General features: G+C 36.9%; 1 protein-coding gene and 1 pseudogene across 1 annotated transcript; both read left to right on the top strand.

The window, feature by feature from the left end:
• Positions 1–3760: 3760 nt before the first annotated feature.
• On the top strand, positions 3761–4965 carry LOC114417909 (annotated as a pseudogene).
• Positions 4966–16019: 11054 nt separating this feature from the next.
• LOC114417708 (protein TonB-like) lies at positions 16020–16409 on the top strand. The gene has a single exon (XM_028382818.1). The coding sequence runs from the start codon at positions 16020–16022 to the stop codon at positions 16407–16409; it is 390 nt and encodes a 129-aa protein (XP_028238619.1).
• The last annotated feature ends 3856 nt before the right edge of the window (positions 16410–20265 follow it).

Below are 20265 nucleotides of genomic sequence, written 5' to 3'. Positions count from 1 at the left end.
GTTTCAACCTTGTGAATCACCCCATATTTAGCCAAAGGTCCATCAAACAACTTATTACAAAATTGAGTACCACAATCACTAATGATTGCTCTAGGTGTGCCAAATCTGGTGAAAATATTTTTCTTTAGAAACTTTATTGCCACCCAAGAATCAATAGTGGATAGTGTTACTACTACCAGCCACTTAGACATGTAATCCACAACAACAAGTATATATTCATTACCAAAGGATTTAAGGAACAAACCCATGAAGTCTATCCCCCCTACATCAAACATCTCAACAACAAGCATGTTATTTTGCGGCATTTCCATCTTCCTAGATAATGGCTTGGTGCGTTGACATCTGTCACAAGCAGCTACAAATGCATGAGCATTTGCATGGATGATAGACCAAAAGAACCCACACTAGAATACCTTATGAGCAATCCTAGAAGGACCTAAATGACCTCCAATCTCAAAAGAATGAAAATGAGTAAGGATATAAGGTACCTTATCGTAAGTCACACACCATCTTACTAGATTGTTTACACACACCTTGAAGAGGTACAAATCATCCCAAAAATATTTTTTTGCCTCAAACATAAGCTTCTTCTTGGCTTGATTGTTGATGTCATCTAGGAACACCCTGCATGCCAGATAATTCACAATGTCAGCATACCAAGTTGTCTTTGAAACTGTAGCCATAGTAAGGAGACTTTCATTAGGAAAAGTCTCCTTTATTCTTCCATCATCTGGTGGTTGCATGACTAAGGGGTCTAATCTGGACAAATGGTTAGCCACCAAATTCTTAAACCCATTCTTATCTTTGATTTCTAGGTCAAACTCTTGCAGTAAGAGGATCCACCTAATTAACTTGGGTTTGGCATCCTACTTAGACATAAGATACTTAATTTCAAAGTGGTCAGTATAACAAATAACCTTAGACAAAAACAAGTAATGCCTAAATTTATCAAAAAGCAAAAACAACTGCCAGAAGCTCCTTTTTGGTTGTAATGTAGTTCTCTTGGGCATCATCATGGGTTCTAATAGCATAGTAAATGGTATAAAACACCCTATCCTTTTTTTGCCCCAAAACCGCCCCAACAATTGTGTCACTAACATCACACATGAGCTTGAAAGGTAATGACCAGTCAGGGGTTGTCACCACAGGAGTACTCACTAAACTCTGCTTAAGAATATTTAATGCCCATAGGCACTCCTCAAAAAAAATTCAAAGTTAACATCCTTAGCTAACAAATCATTAAGGGGTTTAGCTATTTTTGAGAATTCCTTCATAAACCTCCTATAAAATCTAGCATGCCGTAAAAAGCTCCTCACGAATCTCACACAATTTGGTGGTGCCAATTTTGCAATCACCTCCACCTTGGCAAGATCAACCTCTATGACAACATGGGACAACTTAAGCCCCAAGACAATGCTCTTTTTCACCATGAATTGGAAGTTTTCCAAGTTCAAGACTAACCTTGTATCCCTACACCTTTTCAAGACCACATTCAAGTTATGCAACCATGTGTCAAAACAAGTTCCAAAAATAGAAACATCATCCATGAGTATTTCAATGCAAGACTCAATTAAATAAATAAATAAAATAGACATCATGCATCTTTGAAAAGTAGCAGGAGTATTACAAAGTTCAAATGACATCCGTCTATATGCAAAAGTTCCATAGGGACATGTAAAAGTAGTTTTTTCTTGGTCCCTCCTAGCAATTGGAATTTGCAAATAGCCAAAATATCCATCTAAACAACAATAAAAAGCTTTGCATGCTAGCTTATCAAGCATTTGGTCAATAAAGGGAAGCGCAAAGTGGCTTCATTAAGTCTTCTATAGTCAACGCACATCTATCACCCGATTATCTTTCTCACAACTATAAACTCATGGTGCTCATTTTCCATCACAATATTGCACGTGTTCTTAAGGACACATTGAACAAGACTAACCCAAGGGCTATCAAAAATAGGATAGATAATTCATACATCCAACAACTTAATTACCTCTCATTTGACCACCTCCATCATGTTGGGATTAAGTTTCCTTTGAGGTAACCATTTCGGTAGAGACCACTCTTTAGTGTTGATTCTGTGGGTGCAAATTGTGGGGTCCAAATCCTTTAGTTCATGAATGCTCCACCCAAAGGCCTCCTTGTTGTCCCTGAGAACCCGCAACAATTTCTCCTCCCTAGTTTCATGTAAACTTTCATAAATCACAATTGGAAGAGAAGATGAGGGGTTAAGAAAAAAATACTTGAGAGTGAACAAACATCAGTATTTCCTCCACTTTTGGGTTCAACTCCCAGTCAAGGTTCTCATTAGTGAGAACTTTCTTTAGAGGGTCAAGCATCCCTATACTTGAGAACACCCCCTCCATCAATGCATCAAATCCATCAACAGACTTAATGAAACTGTAGGAAGTAAATGAGGATAGACAAAAAAATCAGCCGAAAAGATGAACTTGTCCACCTTAACCAACACATCCTTAATCGCCCCTCTAGGATAGACAACTAAACGATCAGCAAGGTGAAAAGAGATGTCAGTAGGCTCTAAGTTTGTTATGCCTAATTTCTTAAAGACAAAATAGGGTATCAAATTTATACTAGCCCCCAATAGACACTTATCAAAGTAAGACCTCCCCTATCAAATAAGGAATAGTAAATTTACTGGAGTCTTTCATCTTAGTAGGAAATTTCCTAGGGACCATAGCAGAACACTCTTCATTAAGACACACAATGCCAAAATTTGTCAATCTTCCTTGTAAAATATCTTTCAAATGCTTGGCATAAGATGACATCTATGAAATAGCCTCAACGAAGAGGAGGTTGATGTGCACTTTTCTCATAACTTCAAGAAATTTTCTAAATTCCGCATCTTGTCAGTCATTCTTAACTCTCTAAGGAAATGGTATACTTACCTTAGGAGATGTCAATATCTCCTTTTTATCTCATTCATTCTTTGATATCGAGTTCCCATTAGTATGAACCTCAATTTTCTCAGGTGCTTGGTCCTCTTTAGGAAGGATGTCATGTAGCTTTTGGAGAGGAACCTTCCTTCTCCTCAGAGTCCTCTTGAATCCTATTGCTTCTAGTAATCACAACATTGGCATCCCTCTTCTTATAACTTGGTTCAGGTTGTGAAGGAAGAGTGTCTAACTGCCTTTGTAATAAGAAAGATTGTATACTGGTTAATTGGGACTTTACCTACTTCAGTCTCTGATCATTATGGGTCATATACTAAAACATGGTTTCTTGAAGAGTGGGTTGTCTCTCCTTTTGATCTAGGTCTTTGATTTTGCATGGGTTGAGACCTAAACATTTCCTAATTTTGCCTGAAGCCTCGCCCTTGATTGAAATTTCTAGGCTACTCATTAAAAGAATTGTTTCTTCCCCCAACAAAGTTTATCTCATCCATGGTTGCAGCTAGCTCATCATCAACAGCGCCTTCTCCTGGCCTATGCACAATTCCACATTTATCACAGGTTGGTAATGGAGGTGTAGTGGTGGGGACTTGAGCCTGAGCCCTTTGAGTGTCTCAATCTTCAATGATAGAGCTTGCATCTTTTTTCCCAATTCAGTTTGGGATTCATCTGTCTCCACCTGGCTGATGCCTCTCTTCATAATCCTCTTATCCCTTGAGTTGTTGTAGGGGCTAGAACACATGTCTTCAATGATTTTGATGGCATGAGTAGAGGGCTTTAACATAAGCACTACTAAAAAAGTTATTTTTTATGACATAAATTCTAAAAAGATTATGTGAAACTGTCTTAGAATGTCACGCGAAGATAATTTTGTAAATAATAAAAGTTATATAACAAAGGATTTATAAAAACCGTCTTAAAAATGAAATATTCAAAATATTCAAAAATGGATTTATTAAAAGACCGTCTTTGAAATTAATCTCAGCACCTACTTATTTTCACACTCAGTCTCCCATTCTCCTCCGTTCCCTAGAAGCTTCCATAGACTCCTCGACCTCGTAAGTCCTCCTTCCTCAAAATCGAAGTCCCCGATTCCTGTTCTCTGCTGCAACTCAAAGACACTGTTCCTCGCACCATCTCTTCTTCTTCCTCTTCTCTACATCTTTCCCTCAACAGAAAGGATAAAATTCACGCCCCTTCGCAGGAAGAGCCCCTCAACTCTCTCGGTGTCGCCATCGGCAACCTCATCTTCTACTCTCTCAACCCTACCGTCTTCACCCTTGAAACCCTCCTGCACAAGCCAGAAACCGCTCCTCGTGATGGACCCACCATCCAAGACTCATCGGAAACCCTCACCAGTGACTCCCCCTTCGTTCTAGACGCCGAAAAGCCTCCGACTTTAGATGCCGCGGAACTGGAATCCATGGAAATGATTGATGGGTCTGACGAGACGGTGGTGGTGGGTACCAATTCCGAGCCTTTCTTCATGAGAAGGGTTTTGAAAGAAGCGCCTGGGAACAACGTTAATGATTTCAAGTTATTAGTGTTTATGGTTCATGGTGTTGTTCTTGAATCTGGATTTGTTTGAATCGACAAGGATTCTGGTATGGCGTTTAGTGGTTCTCACCTTCTTGATGATTCTCCTCCGACTTTTTCTTCGATGATATCTTTGAGGTATACCCTGCTTGACATTCTGGCTAATGGTGATTCTCACAATGTGAATTTGAAATTTTAGACATTGGGGCATTTTGTGAATGTTTGTGGGTCGTTGTCTGGTGATGTTGGGTCGAGGTTGCATTTTGTTTGTTTGGATAAACGTAAATATGTTAGGCCATTAATTGGTGCATTGTGATACATAAGGTTATGGTTATTAAACTATTTCATTTATACTTTTTGTTATATTTACAAAAAGTTTTGTGATTTATCTTCTAAAGTTTTTGTATGTGTAGTTGAAGCTGGCTCAGTAGCAGCAGCAACAACAACAATCAAGTACCAATTCACAACAGCAGCAGCTTCAATAGCACACCCTTTCAAACCAGCAATCTCAAACTTCTAATCATAGCATGCACCAGCAAGATAAAGTAGGGGGAGGGGGTGGTGGCAGTGTGACTATGGATGTAGCATGTCAAACTCATTTAGAGGAAATGACCTAGTCAGTCCTTTTATAGTTTTTGATACCACATACATGTTGAAGCAGTAGTTGTTTCTTATCATTGGGTAGTATGTTTGTTCTGACTTGTAAAAGAATGTTTGTATTATAATTGACCCATATAACGGCTAGTGAATTTCTGATGTACACAATTATTCTATTTTTCTAAATATATAAAAATAGCCATTTAGTTTATGCTTATTATAATATCTGATATCCAATTGCACAATTAAAAATATCATCCTCTTTTCCCTTTGCTATGCCTTCCTTTTTGTGGTTGGTGTTATAGATTCTGTTGTTATTATGCTTTTATAACTTTGGAGATTGCAACAATTTTTCTTTTTTGAAGTTAATGATTGTAAATTTTTTAAATTGAGAATTTATATGGTGGCAAGCAGTTTGGATTAAGGCATGGTGAGCTTATTTCCTTGTTCATTTCTTCAGTAGTTTTGAATTCAAGTATTGCAAAATATGATCTCCATAATCTCAAGCCTTCCAGAATTGAATAGTTGGCAAAGGATTTTACTTCGTTTGTTCTTTGAATTCAATGATATGCTCTAAACTCATCACTAAATTTTCTAAGTAGGTTCTCAATACTTATAGCTGCTTGGTCTGGCTAATACCTAACCTGTACATTCAGCTACCCTCTGTCCTCAAGAGGGACGAGATTCACTATCAATTTTTTTGTAGATTTCATGTTTGATTGTGGCTATATTACAAGGATGGTGGGCTTATGGGCTTTCTAATCAACCTTCTTGTATACTAAGATATATCATACAAAGTTGAACTGCAACGTTAATCATGTGTTTCCCCTGCTAGCTTTCAGAGGCACCAGATTGGACATTTATGAGAGAAAGGAAGGCTCAAATGGCATTTTTATTTGGATTTGACGATCACTGGGGACCACTTCATTTGCTTGAAGAGGTATTTTTTTATTTATTATTTTAATTACTGTTATTATTATCTGGAAAGCTTTTGCATCATCTGAAGGTATGAAATAAGATTTGTACCTAAAGCATCTAAGTCTGGGTGTGCCTCCATCGGAGAGAATTTGTAGGATAATTATATGCTTGAGATTCTATCCTAGTCTACATGATCATTTATGACCCCAAAATGGTGCAATAGATGTTCAAAGTTTATTAACAAAGTTGAATTCCCTCCTTTATCATTAATGAAAGATTTTGAATCAAAATTTGCAACAATTTGTCTCTATAAATTAAAAATATAACAACCAAGAAGAAACTTATCTTTGTTTATTTTTTATAATTTTTATAGCTGAAAATTATTTACTTTAAACAAATTAAATAATGCTGTAAGTTTGGCCAAGCCATGAAGATGAAGGTTTGGGTTTGTGTTTGAACCTCAGCATGAACTACAATATGTGATTACCTTGATACCTTCTTCCTCTTTCTCTATCCCCAGCTTATGTTGGGGACCTTCTACTCTAAATAAAGCAAAAAGTTTATTAAATTTGCTCTAGTTTTAGTTTAATAAGAAGACATGTAAAGTGATAACACTGATAAGTTTGGTAATAATTTTATTATATTTTGGATTAAAAAAATAATGAGACATGTAATGTGATAACACTGATAAGCACAAAAAAAACTAAATATTAAATAAAATATATTTGAGTATTATTAATGAGTAAAATATATTTGACCCTATATTAATATAGAATTAAAAGTTTATATAAAAAGACAATAAATAAAGATAAAAGACTTAAAAATATATAATAATCTTCTATAATGAACAAAAAAAAAAGTTAAAACTTAAACCAAATAAACTCAATTAAATATAATCAATTCGGATTAAATTTGTGAGTTTATAATCCTTTTCCTCAATTTTTATCTTATAATTTGTTATATACTTATTTTCATCAACTACAATAGTGCTTAAGAAGCTTAGGGAATTCTTATTGGTCATACATTCTATCAATATTTATTATTTCTTTATAAAACATTATATCACGGGTTTTTTTCTCTTCCTTTCTAGATATTAACTAGAGATTGGCATCTACCTAATTCTTTTTTCTTATACATTACGGCCACTCAAAAGGAACAGAGCCTAATGTTGTTTTCTTATTTATTTATTTACATTGCAACACTTTTGGGGTGCATAATTATTTTCTCTCACAAATTATATACAAGGTTGTGGGTCTTTTTTTCTCTAACACAATATAGAGTTGCTTATTTTATTGATAATACTCCAACTCTGTGTTACATCATTGTCTTTGAATAGAGTAGCCAATAAGGTAATGATTACTTAAAATAAGACACCAAGATAAGCATATATAATCTAATATCATTGTTTCCTCTTATTATTATCATTATCATTATCATTATAGTACATTACTTGGCTATGGTTATGTAGTATAGTATGCATTAAAACGTGTTTTCTAATTCTGACGAGTGCAGGATATAGCTTTCCTTAATCACCTAGGATATAGCTATGCTCCAAGATTTGCCTCATAATCCATGTTGAATCCTTTTGCCTTCTGTGCTTGACTCCCCCCCCCCCCCGTTAGTCGGTGAATAAAACTAACTTTTGTGTATAAAATTTGTGTAAATTGTATCAAACTCCTCCAATTTATGGGTATTTTGTAGTGTTGTAATTACTTTTTGCTAAAGATAGGTAATAAATACTTAGTACTTACATTTTGTGTATTTAATAATCATTTTTTCTCTCAATTTCAGGTTAATTAGGCAAGTTTTGAAGTGTTGATTTTCACCTTCTCGCTAAGCCAATCTTTTGGCTTAGTGAACAATCCGCTGAGCGCAACACATCTCGGTTGAGCGCGAGAAAGAATCTGAAAGAAGGATGATGATGCAATCCTACCCCCCAAGGGCATTGGATTGAAGACTCCAAGAAGATTGGACCAAAGATGCAAGAGAAGGCCCTAGGATTCTCATGAGCCTTAAGGTAGATTTTGGACCCATGAGCTAAGTATGAGCCCACTTATTTTTGTACATATTAGATTAAGATTTCATTAATTTTAGGCCTTGTATTTAGAGTTCCGTAATGTAGGTAGGGTACCCTAGAAATGTAGGATTTTCCAGCCCTTGTATTTTAGGGCACCTAGACTAGTTTTTGTATAAGGGGTAGTTTTGTAATTTCACGTGCATTAAGTAAATATTTGATGTGTGTGTTGAAAAATAAATTTAATTGAATTGGGAGAAGCCCAATACAATTAAATTTTAGAGGGGGAGGTGAGAACTTGCTTGCTACACCCCATTGCTACATCATATAGTCACACTTTGTGCATGTCCTTCATGCTTTACATGCCTCATGACACCTAAGCACACTTAGTGGAGAATCTTGGACTTGATCTTGGATTAGTGGGCTGAATCATATCTGAAATTCACTAATCATAATTAGTGAAATTTTGGCTCCAAAATTTGGCTCTACAAATTCAATTTCAAATTTAAGTGAAATTTGAATAGAAATTCAAATTTCGTGTGACACTTAAGCTATAAATAGAGGCTATTTGTGTGCATTTTGCAACTTTGATCATTTGAAAATTAAATTTCAGATTTCAGAGCTCCTTTAGAGCAAAAAATTTCGTGCTCTTCTCTTCCTCTCCCTTTATTCATCTCTTTCTTCCTCCAAGCTCTTATCCATGGCCTCCTATAGTGGTGAGCTTCTTCTAGACTCATCTTCTCCTTGAAGTGGCGTCTCCTCTCTCTCTTCCTTCTCCATTCCGCTGTCATTCATCTTCCAAGAAGCAAAGGAATCCATTGATAAAGAAGATCCTAGGCCTACAAGCTCCAATGGAGCTTACATCAGATGAGTTTTGCATATTCATTGAGAAAAGGGTCATCCCGCTAAGTGCACCGCTTCAGTCCATCCGTTGAGCGAGAATAGCCACGCTAAGCCGAAATTCACAAATGCACGCTAAGCGGTTTAGAATTGTGATAAGTGCACGAGCACAAACAAAGCCACCTATTTAGGCCTGAAATCAAATTTCTGAGGGGATTTTGGCATTTTCTTGAAGCTTCTGCATAATTGGAGAGTTCTAGAGAGAGAAAGGTCTAAGTTCCAAAGAGTTTGAGAGAATTTGTTGTGTGAAGATCCGCAGAGACCAGAGTTGGAAGAGGAAGCCATCTTGAGAGCTTGAGATGAGTTTGTGAGTGATTGTGAGGTGCTAGAGGTGGAGGAGACATCCCCACTACTTGTATATCTACAATATTTCATTCTCTTCTCTTTGTTGTAAAGGAAGCTTCCCAGTTATGGAAAGCTAAATCCTCTGTTGGATCTTCCTTGTAAGTACTTGATGTAAATATCTTTTTATCTATTTAATGATGTTTTGTGTGTTCATTGTACTATCAGAACTTCATTCTACCATGCTTTTGCCTTGATCATGTAGATGCATGTGTTTTTAGGATCATTCAACAGTGGAAACTGGTCTGATTCTTAGAACTTGATAAGACAGGGCTAGTTTGTCGTATTTTCACGAGGAATCGAGGTACGGTAACCTATTGGTTGTATGTTTGTCTTAATGCGGTCCTGGCCGAGTTTAGTCCAACAAGAGGAATCTGCGGACGATGCTTGGTCAGGATTAGGCTAGACTATCATGAGGAATCGGGGTTTAGCATTTCAGGAGACACCATAAAACGCATGAGCATTGTTAAGTAGAGAATATCCTTCTAGCATCAGGCACCTATTAGGAAGACCAACGTGTCATCTACTTGTTTTTATGCATCATTTCTCACTTAATTTTTCCCTTTTAATAGTTAGTTTACACACCTGTTCATAGTAAACACATCTCTTTTCACACTGGACACCTATTTACTGAAATAGCTTTACCAAGTAACACAAGTTCCCCGAGAGTTCGATACTCGGTTCTTACTGTTTTATACTACTTGCGCGATCCGGTGCACTTGCCGGAAGCGAACAAGTTTTTGGCGTCGTTGTCGGGGAACTTCTTTTTATTTGGAAAGTTGGTTCGCTTTTAGGTATCTTTTCTTTATTCATTATTCTTTGATTATCTATGAATATTTGTTTTCTATTCATATTTATCTTCTTTTATTGAATGGGATAACCGTTGTGTCTGTTAGTATTTTGTATGTATAGAATCTCCTACAGGTGGCTTAATTATTTCTAAGGAAGACAAATCTCTTATCGTTGTATCATGAAGATTGTTATCTCTATTCCACTAATAAATTGTGATTTTGCTGGAGGAGAGCATCACCAGGACAGTTGCTATTTTTATTCTATAAATAACTTTGATCAGAGGCTGGAACCGGCCATGTACAACTATTATGAGAAAGGGAGAGCTCCTGATCTTGAAAGTGTATTGGCAGACTTCATGACGTACCAAGCTAGCTCTAAAGGCGACTGCTATTCCATGCAACAGCAGGGAACTCAGTTTGAAAGGGACTATTCTTCTGCAGATTATCAATGGGAGTCAGAATGGCAACCTTATTATCACAATGAAGCATAAGGATTTTTTAATCTGGATGACCTGCTAATGCAATTCAAAGATACTTTAGACTCGATGCAACAAGCTTTTAAAAGAACTGAAACTCAGCTTGGCAAGTTGGTAGATGACATGACTAAAGTTGTGGACAGAAGAGAAGAAGAGTATGCAAAGATTGAAACACATCAAGAAAGCATTCTTCAAGTTACCACAATCCATCATCAATTGATCAACGAAGAAGAAAAGGATGCTTGTTTTGAAAATCTCTTTTGAAACACATCAAGAAAGCATTCTTCAAGTTACCACAATCCATCATCAATTCATCATCAATTGGAACTTAGTATGGAGGATCAGAAAATCTCTTTTGACCTCTTTGAAGCCATGAAACACTCAGATATAGGTGATGCTTGTTTTGAAGAAGAAGAGGTGGAGCAGGAAATAGCATCATCAGCTTCAACCATGATATTACAGTTTCCTTTGGAAAAAGAACCTAAAAATGTGGTAGACTGCTTAGTTTGTGATGAAGAGCCTGATGATCCAAAAAACAACTCTGTTGGTCATATGGTTTTTGAAGAATTAAAAAATTTTAGACCAACAGAAAAGCCCAAAGCAAAATTAAAGACCCTTCTAGCGCATTTAAAGTATGTGTTCTTGGAGAATAATAAGACTAAACCTGTTATAATTAGCAACTCTTTGAAGAAGGAAGAAGAAGATCAACTGGTGCAGATTCTAAAACGTCATAAAGTGGCTATTGGTTAGCACATCTCTGATTTAAAAGGAATCAATCCATCATATTGTATGCACAAAATCAATTTGGAAACCAATTTCAAGCCCGTGAGACAACCTCAGAGAAGATTGAATCCTATAATGAAAGAAGAAGTAAGAAAAGAAGTGCTTAAGTTACTAGAGGCAGGGCTCATCTACCCAATTTCAGATAGCTCATGGGTTAGTCCGGTTCAAGTTGTTCCAAAAAAAGGAGGGATGACAGTGGTCAAAAATGATAGAAATGAGCTAATTCCTACAAGAACAGTCATCGGATGGAGAATGTGTATTGATTATAGGAAGCTTAATGAAGCCACAAGAAAAGACCATTACTCGCTTCCCTTCATGGATCAAATGCTTGAGAGACTTGCAAGGCAATCCTTCTACTGTTTCTTGGACAGATACTCAGGTTACAATCAGATTACAGTAGATCCTCAGGATCAAGAAAAAACAGCGTTTACATGTCCTTTTGGTGTTTTTGCTTATCACCGCATGTTGTTTGGTTTATGTAACGCCCCTGCTACTTTCTAAAGATGTATGATGGCAATTTTTGATGGCATGGTAGAGAAATGTATCGAAGTCTTTAGGGATGATTTTTCGGTCTTCGGTGCATCTTTTGGAAATTGCTTAGCAAATTTAGAGAAAGTGTTACAGCGTTGTGAAGAATCTAATTTGCTGCTTAACTGGGAAAAATGTCACTTTATGGTTCGAGAAGGTATTGTGCTGGAACACAAGATCTCTAAAAGAGGAATTGAGGTGGATAAAGCAAAACTAGATGTTCTTGATAAACTTCCACCCCCAGTTAATGTAAAAGGCATACACAGTTTTTTGGGTCATGTTGGATTTTATCGATGATTCATTAAAGACTTCTCCAAAATTGCTAAACCCCTAAGCAATCTGTTGAACAAGGAGGCTATGTTTGTATTCAATGAAGAATGCTTAGAAGCCTTCAACACTCTCAAAGCCAAATTGGTTTCTGCTCCTATGATTACAACACCAAACTAGGGACAAGAGTTTGAATTGATGTGTGATGCAAGTGATTATGCAGTAGGTGCTGTGCTAGGGCAGCAGAAGGGTAGAATGTTTCATACCATCTATTACGCTAGCAAAGTTTTGAATGATGCTCAGATTAACTATGCCACCATTGAGAAAGAATTGCTGGAAATTGTGTTTGCACTTGAGAAATTTCGATCTTATTTGGTGGGATCAAAGATAGTGATTTACACTGATCACGCAGCAATAAAATATTTGTTGCGCAAAGCTAATTCCAAGCCACGATTGATTAGATGGATACTGCTGCTTCAAGAATTTGATTTAGTCATCAAGGACAAGAAAGGTTATGAAAATGTAGTAGCAGACCACCTATCCAGATTGGTGAATGAAGATGTCACTTCAAAAGAGGCTGAAATAAGAGATAAATTTCCTGATGAATCTTTGTTTTTGATTGCAAGGAGACCCTGGTTCGCTGATATGGCTAATTTCAAGGCAGTAGGTGTTATATCGAAAGATCTCAATTGGCAACAGAGAAAGAGATTCTTCTATGATGCCTAACATTACATTTGGGATGATCCACACTTGTTCAAAGTAGGTGCAGATAATCTCCTTCGAAGATGTGTGACAAGTGAGGAGGCCAAGGGCATATTGTGGCATTGTCACAATTCACCATGTGGTGGGCATTATGGCGGAGACAAAACAGTAGCTAAGGTTTTACAGTCAGGATTTTTCTAGCCAACACTTTTTAAAGACGCCCATCACCATGTCTTAAAGTGTGACCAATGTCAGAGAATGGGGGGAATTTCCCGAAGGAATGAGATGCCTCTACAAAATATTATGGAAGTTAAAGTTTTTTATTGTTGGGGTATCAACTTCATGGGTCCATTTCCTTCATCTGCAGGAAATGAATACATTTTGGTAGCTATTGATTATGTGTCTAAATGGGTGGAAGCTATGGCCACTTCAAGGAATGATGCTAAGACTGTGGTGAAATTTATCAAGAAGAATATCTTTGCTCGATTTGGGGTACCTCGAATCTTAATCAGCGATGGTGGTTCGCATTTTTGTAATGCACAACTTCAAAAGGTGTTGAGTCAATACCATGTGAATCATAGAGTGGCATCCCCCTACCATCCTAAAACTAATGGGCAAGTCGAAATATCCAACAGAGAATTAAAGAAAATACTAGAAAAAACAGTGGCATCAACCAGAAAAGATTGGTCAGCCAAATTAGAAGATGCACTGTGGGCCTACAGAACTGCATACAAAACTCCAATTGGTTTGTCTCCTTTTCAACTGGTGTATGGCAAATCGTGTCATTTACCAGTCGAAATGGAACACAAGGCATATTGGGCTTTGAAATTTCTGAACTTTGATGAGAAGGCGTCCAGAGAGCACAGAAAGATACAATTGTTGGAGCTTGAAGAAATGTGATTAACAACTTATGAATCTTCAAGACTTTACAAAGAAAAAGTCAAGACTTACCATGACAAAAAACTGTTGAAGCAAGACTTCAAACCGGGACAATAGGTACTACTTTTTAATTCAAGATTGAAATTATTTCTAGGTAAGCTGAAGTCCAAATGGTCTGGACCCTTTATTATCAAGGAAGTTCGATCTTATGGTGCAATAGAGCTATGTGACCCATAATCTCAGAATCCTGACAGGACATGGGTAGTTAATGGCCAGAGGTTAAAACTGTACCATGGTGAAGAATTTATAAGGGAACATAACACTGTTTATTTGATCACCCATTGAGGTAAAAGCGTCAAGCTAATGTCGTTAAAGAAGCGCTTCCTAGGAGGCAACCCAGTTTTAATTTCTGTTATCTTTATTTTTCATGCATTATATCATGTGGAACTTACTTTATAATCTGTACATTGGAGTATATTAACTTACCCTTAATTGTTAGATATAAGGGTTTCAATTTGTTGAGGAAGGGACTGAAAAACGACTTAGAAAACATTTTCTGAAAAACATTCCTTTCGCAAAGCGCAAGCCTCGCACTAAGCGCATCTTTGTTCATGCGCTAAGCTACGATTCTCAGGCGCTTAGCGATCAACCCTGGCATCTGAGGCTGATTTGGTCCACTAAGCTGGCCAAGGCTGAGCTAAGCCAATTTCAACTCAATCTGAATTTGGCTAAGCGACGGTCTAACCACTAAGCATCATGTAGTGTTTGGCTAAACGCGACTAGTTGCCGCCAAGCTCATTTCTTTGTGGCCAGAACTGGGGTACATGAAGCTAAGCACCAGTTATGGCGGCTAAGCTGAATTCCTTGCTGCAATGTGAGCACTAAGTGAGTCCTCATCAGCTAAGTAGTGTCTCCTTTGTACTTAAAATGCATCATTTTAGCTAAGCCGGTACAGAGCCCGGCTTAGCAAGAGTTACAGGCTTTTTGATCTGCATAACTCGCTAAGCGGTCTTATCCGAGCGCTAAGCCAAGCGTTTTGTTTGTTTCAAAAAAAAAAAAAAATATATATATATATATATATATATATATATATATATATATATATATATATATATATATATATATATATATATATATATATATATATATAATATGATTTTGAATTTGAAACGTCAGCTAAGCGCGTAGATCCGCTAAGCGAGCCTCTTTGAGAAACCAAACGTCTCTCTGGCTCGCTTAGCACGAAGGTTCGCTAAGCGAGAATGTCGAAAACTGCTTAAGTGAGTGTAACGGCAGTTACACTCACAATTGCCATATTTCACCAGCTTCTTATCTGCATTCTCTCTCTCCAAAAGTTCACCCATTTTGCATCTGTGCTTCCCTTTCGCATTTTCTACTTACAATCACAAAGCATTTATCATCCAAGTAAGTTCCTTGCTTTATATTATCTTTTACTTGTCTAAACTTTAGGGTAGAAAACCTTACTTTTAGTTTTAGATTTTTAGGGTTTTAATGTTTTGTTAGAATTAGTTTAAGATTAGGACTTTATATACGTTTGTATTATATTAAGTATTTTGGGAACATTGCATGTCTGATATGTCTTTTAGAGGCTTGAAAAGTGCAAGAAAACGAACTACGTTTTCTGGAAAACGCGATGAACTCGCTAAGCAAGCATGCTGCGCTAAGCGAGCTCATCAGTATTCATTGAATATACGTGTTCTTGGATGAACTTGCTAAGCGTGCCTACCGCGCTAAGCGAGTTCATCTTTTGAGGATGAACACTCATCCTCTTGCTGAGATGTCTGTGGCTAAGTGAGGCTGAATCGATAAGCCCAGGCAACTTAGTCAAATTTTTTGTTGATAGTCACCTGCTAAGCCGAGCTTCCCTAAGCTAAGCGCATTTCGTTGCGGCAAAACCCATACTTAGTTTATTTTTTGAACGATATGATGCCGCTAAGCGCAGCCTTTGAGGAGCTTAGCGCCTATCCTTGCGGCAGATGTTCAGCTTAGCGGGCACTTGCCAGCTAAGCCAATTATGCAAAGGCTGCAGTTCTGCAACTTCCGCTAAGTGGCTTCACCTGTCGCTAAGAGGAAGTGTCTATTTTGTGAAGATTAGCTAAGTGGACCATGTCTCACTAAGTCGCCAGTACTTCTTTCAGTTTTATTTTTCAGTTTTTTTGAATTTGATCAATTTATGTCATGTTTAGCTGTTTGGTTCCTTTATTTGCAGATGTCATCAAGAAAGAGGGCTAGAACCAACGACATCCCTTCATCATCCATCCCAGCTCCTCAGCCAGCCGCCATAGAACCAGATGTCCAACACCCACAAACTTTAGTGCCTATGCTATAGAGCCTATTCAGAGGACAGCTTATTATCATGCACAGCCTACGAGAGTTGGCTCAGAACAAGCCAATTGTACCTCTGGAGTATTTTCTTGAGAAAGTAGTCTGGCCTGAAGCTCAACTTCCATTAGTGAGAACCAATGAGGCTACTCCGTTGGAGCCCACACCGGCACAGGTTGAACCAATGCCAGCCGAGCCACGAACTCCAGTGGTGAATCCACCTCCTTCTCCTGAGCTTGAAGTAGTTCCCCCATCTCCACCTCTGATTATCATCTCTTATGCATCATCAAATGAAGTTGTTGCCCCTTCTAATTCGCCAGCTGAAGAAACAGTTGACCCCCCTGCTTCCCCAGTTGGAGGAATTGTTGATCTTTCTGATTCGTCATCTGGAGAAGTTGTTGCTCTCACTGATTCCCCAGTATAGACACTATTGGCATTGTTGATTCCTGACGATATTTTTTTCTTTTTGGTTTATTATTATTATAATTATGGTTTCAGTATAGTATTTCTTTTATGTTTATATACACTGCTAGTTTTATTTATGGGTAATTGGTTTGCTCATTCTGAAGTATATGGAATAGTTTGACTTGATTTTGATGATATGGCAATAGAACACTTTTATCTTTTTATGAAAATTGGTGTATGGTTTGATTTTGGATTGAATGCATGATTGTGATGGAATTTGTGTTTCTTTTCATGAGTTTGAGCAAGTGTGTATGCTAGACAAAGAAAGAACAAGAATGTGTACTTGCATTTAGAATTGTTAGTCAATAGACAAATTGATTGAGAAAGAAAAGCTTGAACCAAAATCGGTGAGAGTGTGAACTTAAACTGTGAGTGAACGACTAGCTGTGAGTAATAATCTTTGCATCAATCTCTGAATTTTAGAATGAAATGTATGAATGAGGACATAATGAAGGCCATGATTGTGCATACACAAGCCTTTTGACCAAAAAGCTTACCTTGAATGATAATTGTACCCTTTGCACCCTTTTTGAGCTGAATGATTTTTGCCAATAATTGAATCCTGAACCTGAATGATTATCTCCAGATACCTTGTTTAGATTCTAAGAGAGCATATGGTTCAAGGCAAATTTACCCCAAATTTGGGGGAGTGGAACTATTTAGGATGCAAAGAAAAAGATAAAGCATCAGCACACACAACAAATAAGTTGTGTATAAAAAAAAAAAGCAATCAAAGAAAATGTGTGCTGATGTAATAAGGTCAAAAGCAAATGAAAGTGAAAAGCTAGTGAGCAAGCTAATTGTATTAAAAAGATCACTTGGATAAGTCTAGGATTTGTGCTCTCTTAGAATCTAATCTTTTGAATCCTAGAAAAACCAATGTTTTTTTTGTAGCCAAACCTCACTACAAGCCTGGGAAAGTCCTTCTGATTCTGCTTATACATTTTTGACTTTATGGCATGAGATGAAGTACAAAGATTAGAGCTTTTGCTAGTTGTTATTAATGAAATAGCTTAAACACTTGTGCGTGAGAGAAACAGTTGCCGTGAGACTGTGGTTTAAGCTACTTTCCTTGATATCTGTCTTATGCCTAACTTCATCTAATTGGTCAAGTTACATTTTATTCTTCTCTTTGGATAACTGCATGCCTTGTAAAAGACAAGTGATGAAGGCATTTTGCTTCATTCTCTTATCATGCAATTAGTAACTTTTGTTGCATACAGCTTTGTACATAGGAACTGCATGTTATTGTCACTTAGGGACCAGTGAACTGTTCTTTATTTGCTTGAGGACAAGAAAAACTATAAATTTGGGGGAGTTGTTAATCGGTGAATACAACTAACTTTTGTGTATAAACCTTGTGTAAATTGTACCAAACTCCTCCAATTTATGGGTATTTTGTAGTGTTATAATTACTTTTTGCTAAAGATACGTAATAAATACTTAGTACTTCCATTTTGTGTGTTTAATAATCATTTTTTCTCTCAATTTCAGGTTAATTAGGCAAGTTTTGAAGTGTTGATTTTCACCCTCTCGCTAAGCCAATGTTTTGGCTTAGCGAGCCATACGCTGAGTGCAACACATCTTGGCTGAGCGCATGGAAGAATCTGGAAGAAGGATGAGTTGTGCATATTCGTTGAGCGAAGGGTCATCTCGCTAAGTGCATCGCTTCAATCCATCCGCTGAGCGAGAATAGCCGCGCTAAGCCGAAATTCACTAATGCGCGCTAAGCGGTTCAGAATTGCGCTAAGCGCACGAGCACAAACAAAGCCACCTATTTAAGCCTGGAATCAAATTTCTGAGGGGATTTTGGCCTTTTCTTGAAGCTTCGGCATAATTGGAGAGTTCTAGAGAGAGAAAGGTCCAAGTTCCAAAGAGTTTGAGAGAATTTGTTGTGTGAAGATCCGCAGAGACCAGAGCTGGAAGAGGAAGTCATCCTGAGAGCTTGAGATGAGTTTGTGAGTGATTATGAGGTCCTAGAGGTGAAGGAGACATCCCCACTACTTGTATTTCTGCAATATTTCATTCTCTTCTCTTTGTTGTAAAGGAAGCTTCCCAGTTATGGAAAGCTAAATCCTCTGTTGGATCTTCCTTGTAAGTACTTGATGTAAATATCTTTTTATCTATTTAATGATGTTTTGTGTGTTCACTGTGCTATCAGAACTTCATTCTACCATGCTTTTGCCTTGATCACGTAGATGCATGTGTTTTTAGGATCATTCAATAGTGGAAACTGGTCTGATTCTTAGAACTTGATAGGACAAGGCTAGTTTGTCGTATTTTCACGAGGAATCGAGGTACGGTAACCTAGTGGTTGTATGTTTGTCTTAATGCGGTCCTGGCCGAGTTTAGTCCAACAAGAGGAATCTGCGGATGATGCTTGGTCAGGATTAGGCTAGACTATCATAAGGAATTAGGGTTAGGCATTTCAGGAGACACCATAGAACGCATGAGCATTGTTAAGTAGAGAATATCCTTCTAGCATCAGGCACCTATTAGGAAGACCAATGTGTCGTCTACTTGTTTTTACGCATCATTTCTCACGTGATTTTTCCCTTTTAATAGTTAGTTTACACACCTGTTCATAGTAAACACATCTCCTTGCACATTGGACACCTATTTACTAAAATAGCTTTACCAAGTAACACAAGTTCCCCGAGAGTTCGATACTCGGTTCTTCCCATTTTATACTACTTGCGCGATCCGGTGCACTTGCCGGAAGCGAACACCTCCCCCCCCCCCTCCCCCGCACATTTATGAGTGTGTTGTACCACCATCTTGTTGTTGTTGATTTGTTAGTCGAGTTCTAATTTTGTGGCTGACCTGAATTGTTTTTCTTAGTAACATTTAGCTGGTTGGAGCCAGAGGGAAGGTTGGCTATGGGATTTAGAAAGGCTTCAAGTGTCATGCCATCTGATCAGGTAATTGCTTGAACAACTGCAATGTATAATTTTCTGAGGTGTACTTGTATGTTTTAATATAAATTGATTGAAGTAGTTGGATGCTTGTATGGATAATTATACATTTTTAATTAGTTAGGAGACTTACGTACAAATTCAGCACTTGCCTTAATTAAGATTTGTTGGGTACAATCTGAAGATTGTATCATGCCCTATTGTATAATTGGACTTCAATTTTGTATATTATCCAATTGTTTGGACTTATAGTTATGGGTATTTTCTAATAAAAGACAATTTATCAATTTAATAAATAATTTGATATTTTTGTTTGCATATCTAGGAAAGGCATATGTCACTTTATTTACCTTTTCATCATGAGTGATGTATGTTGTAGTTAATTTCTTTATCTATTGTATAGTTGTCAAGCCATGAAGTGTGTTATTAATTTATACCCTTGATGGAAGTGTTGGCATGCTTTTTGTAGTTTATCTACTATTTTATTATAATTTTCTTTTTCTTACTTTATAAAATAATTTATGAAACAAATAAACAAAGAGAAACTAAATATATTGACTATGTTTTTTAAATTTTTAACTTTTTTTTTTAAAAAAAGCATTCTAAGACGGTTTTCCCAAAATCTTCTTAGAATCATATATTTATTTATATTTTTCTAAAAAAACATTTAAGACGGTTCTTTGAAAAATAGTCTTAGATTATAGACATTCTAAGACGGTTTTTGAGAAAACCATCTTAGAATCCTATTTTTTTTTTCAAATATTACATTCTAAGACGGTTCTCTAGAAAACATTCTTAGATTGTAGACATTCTAAGATGGTTTTCCAGATAATCATCTTAGAATTCTCAATTTTTATTTTATTTTTTTTAAAAAAAATACATTCTAAGACAGTTATTTTT

The sequence above is a fragment of the Glycine soja genome, chromosome 1, assembly GCF_004193775.1.
Source record: "Glycine soja cultivar W05 chromosome 1, ASM419377v2, whole genome shotgun sequence".
Lineage (NCBI taxonomy): Eukaryota > Viridiplantae > Streptophyta > Magnoliopsida > Fabales > Fabaceae > Glycine > Glycine soja.
Note: the sequence above shows the minus strand (reverse complement) of the source record. Positions and strands in the feature narration are given on the sequence as shown.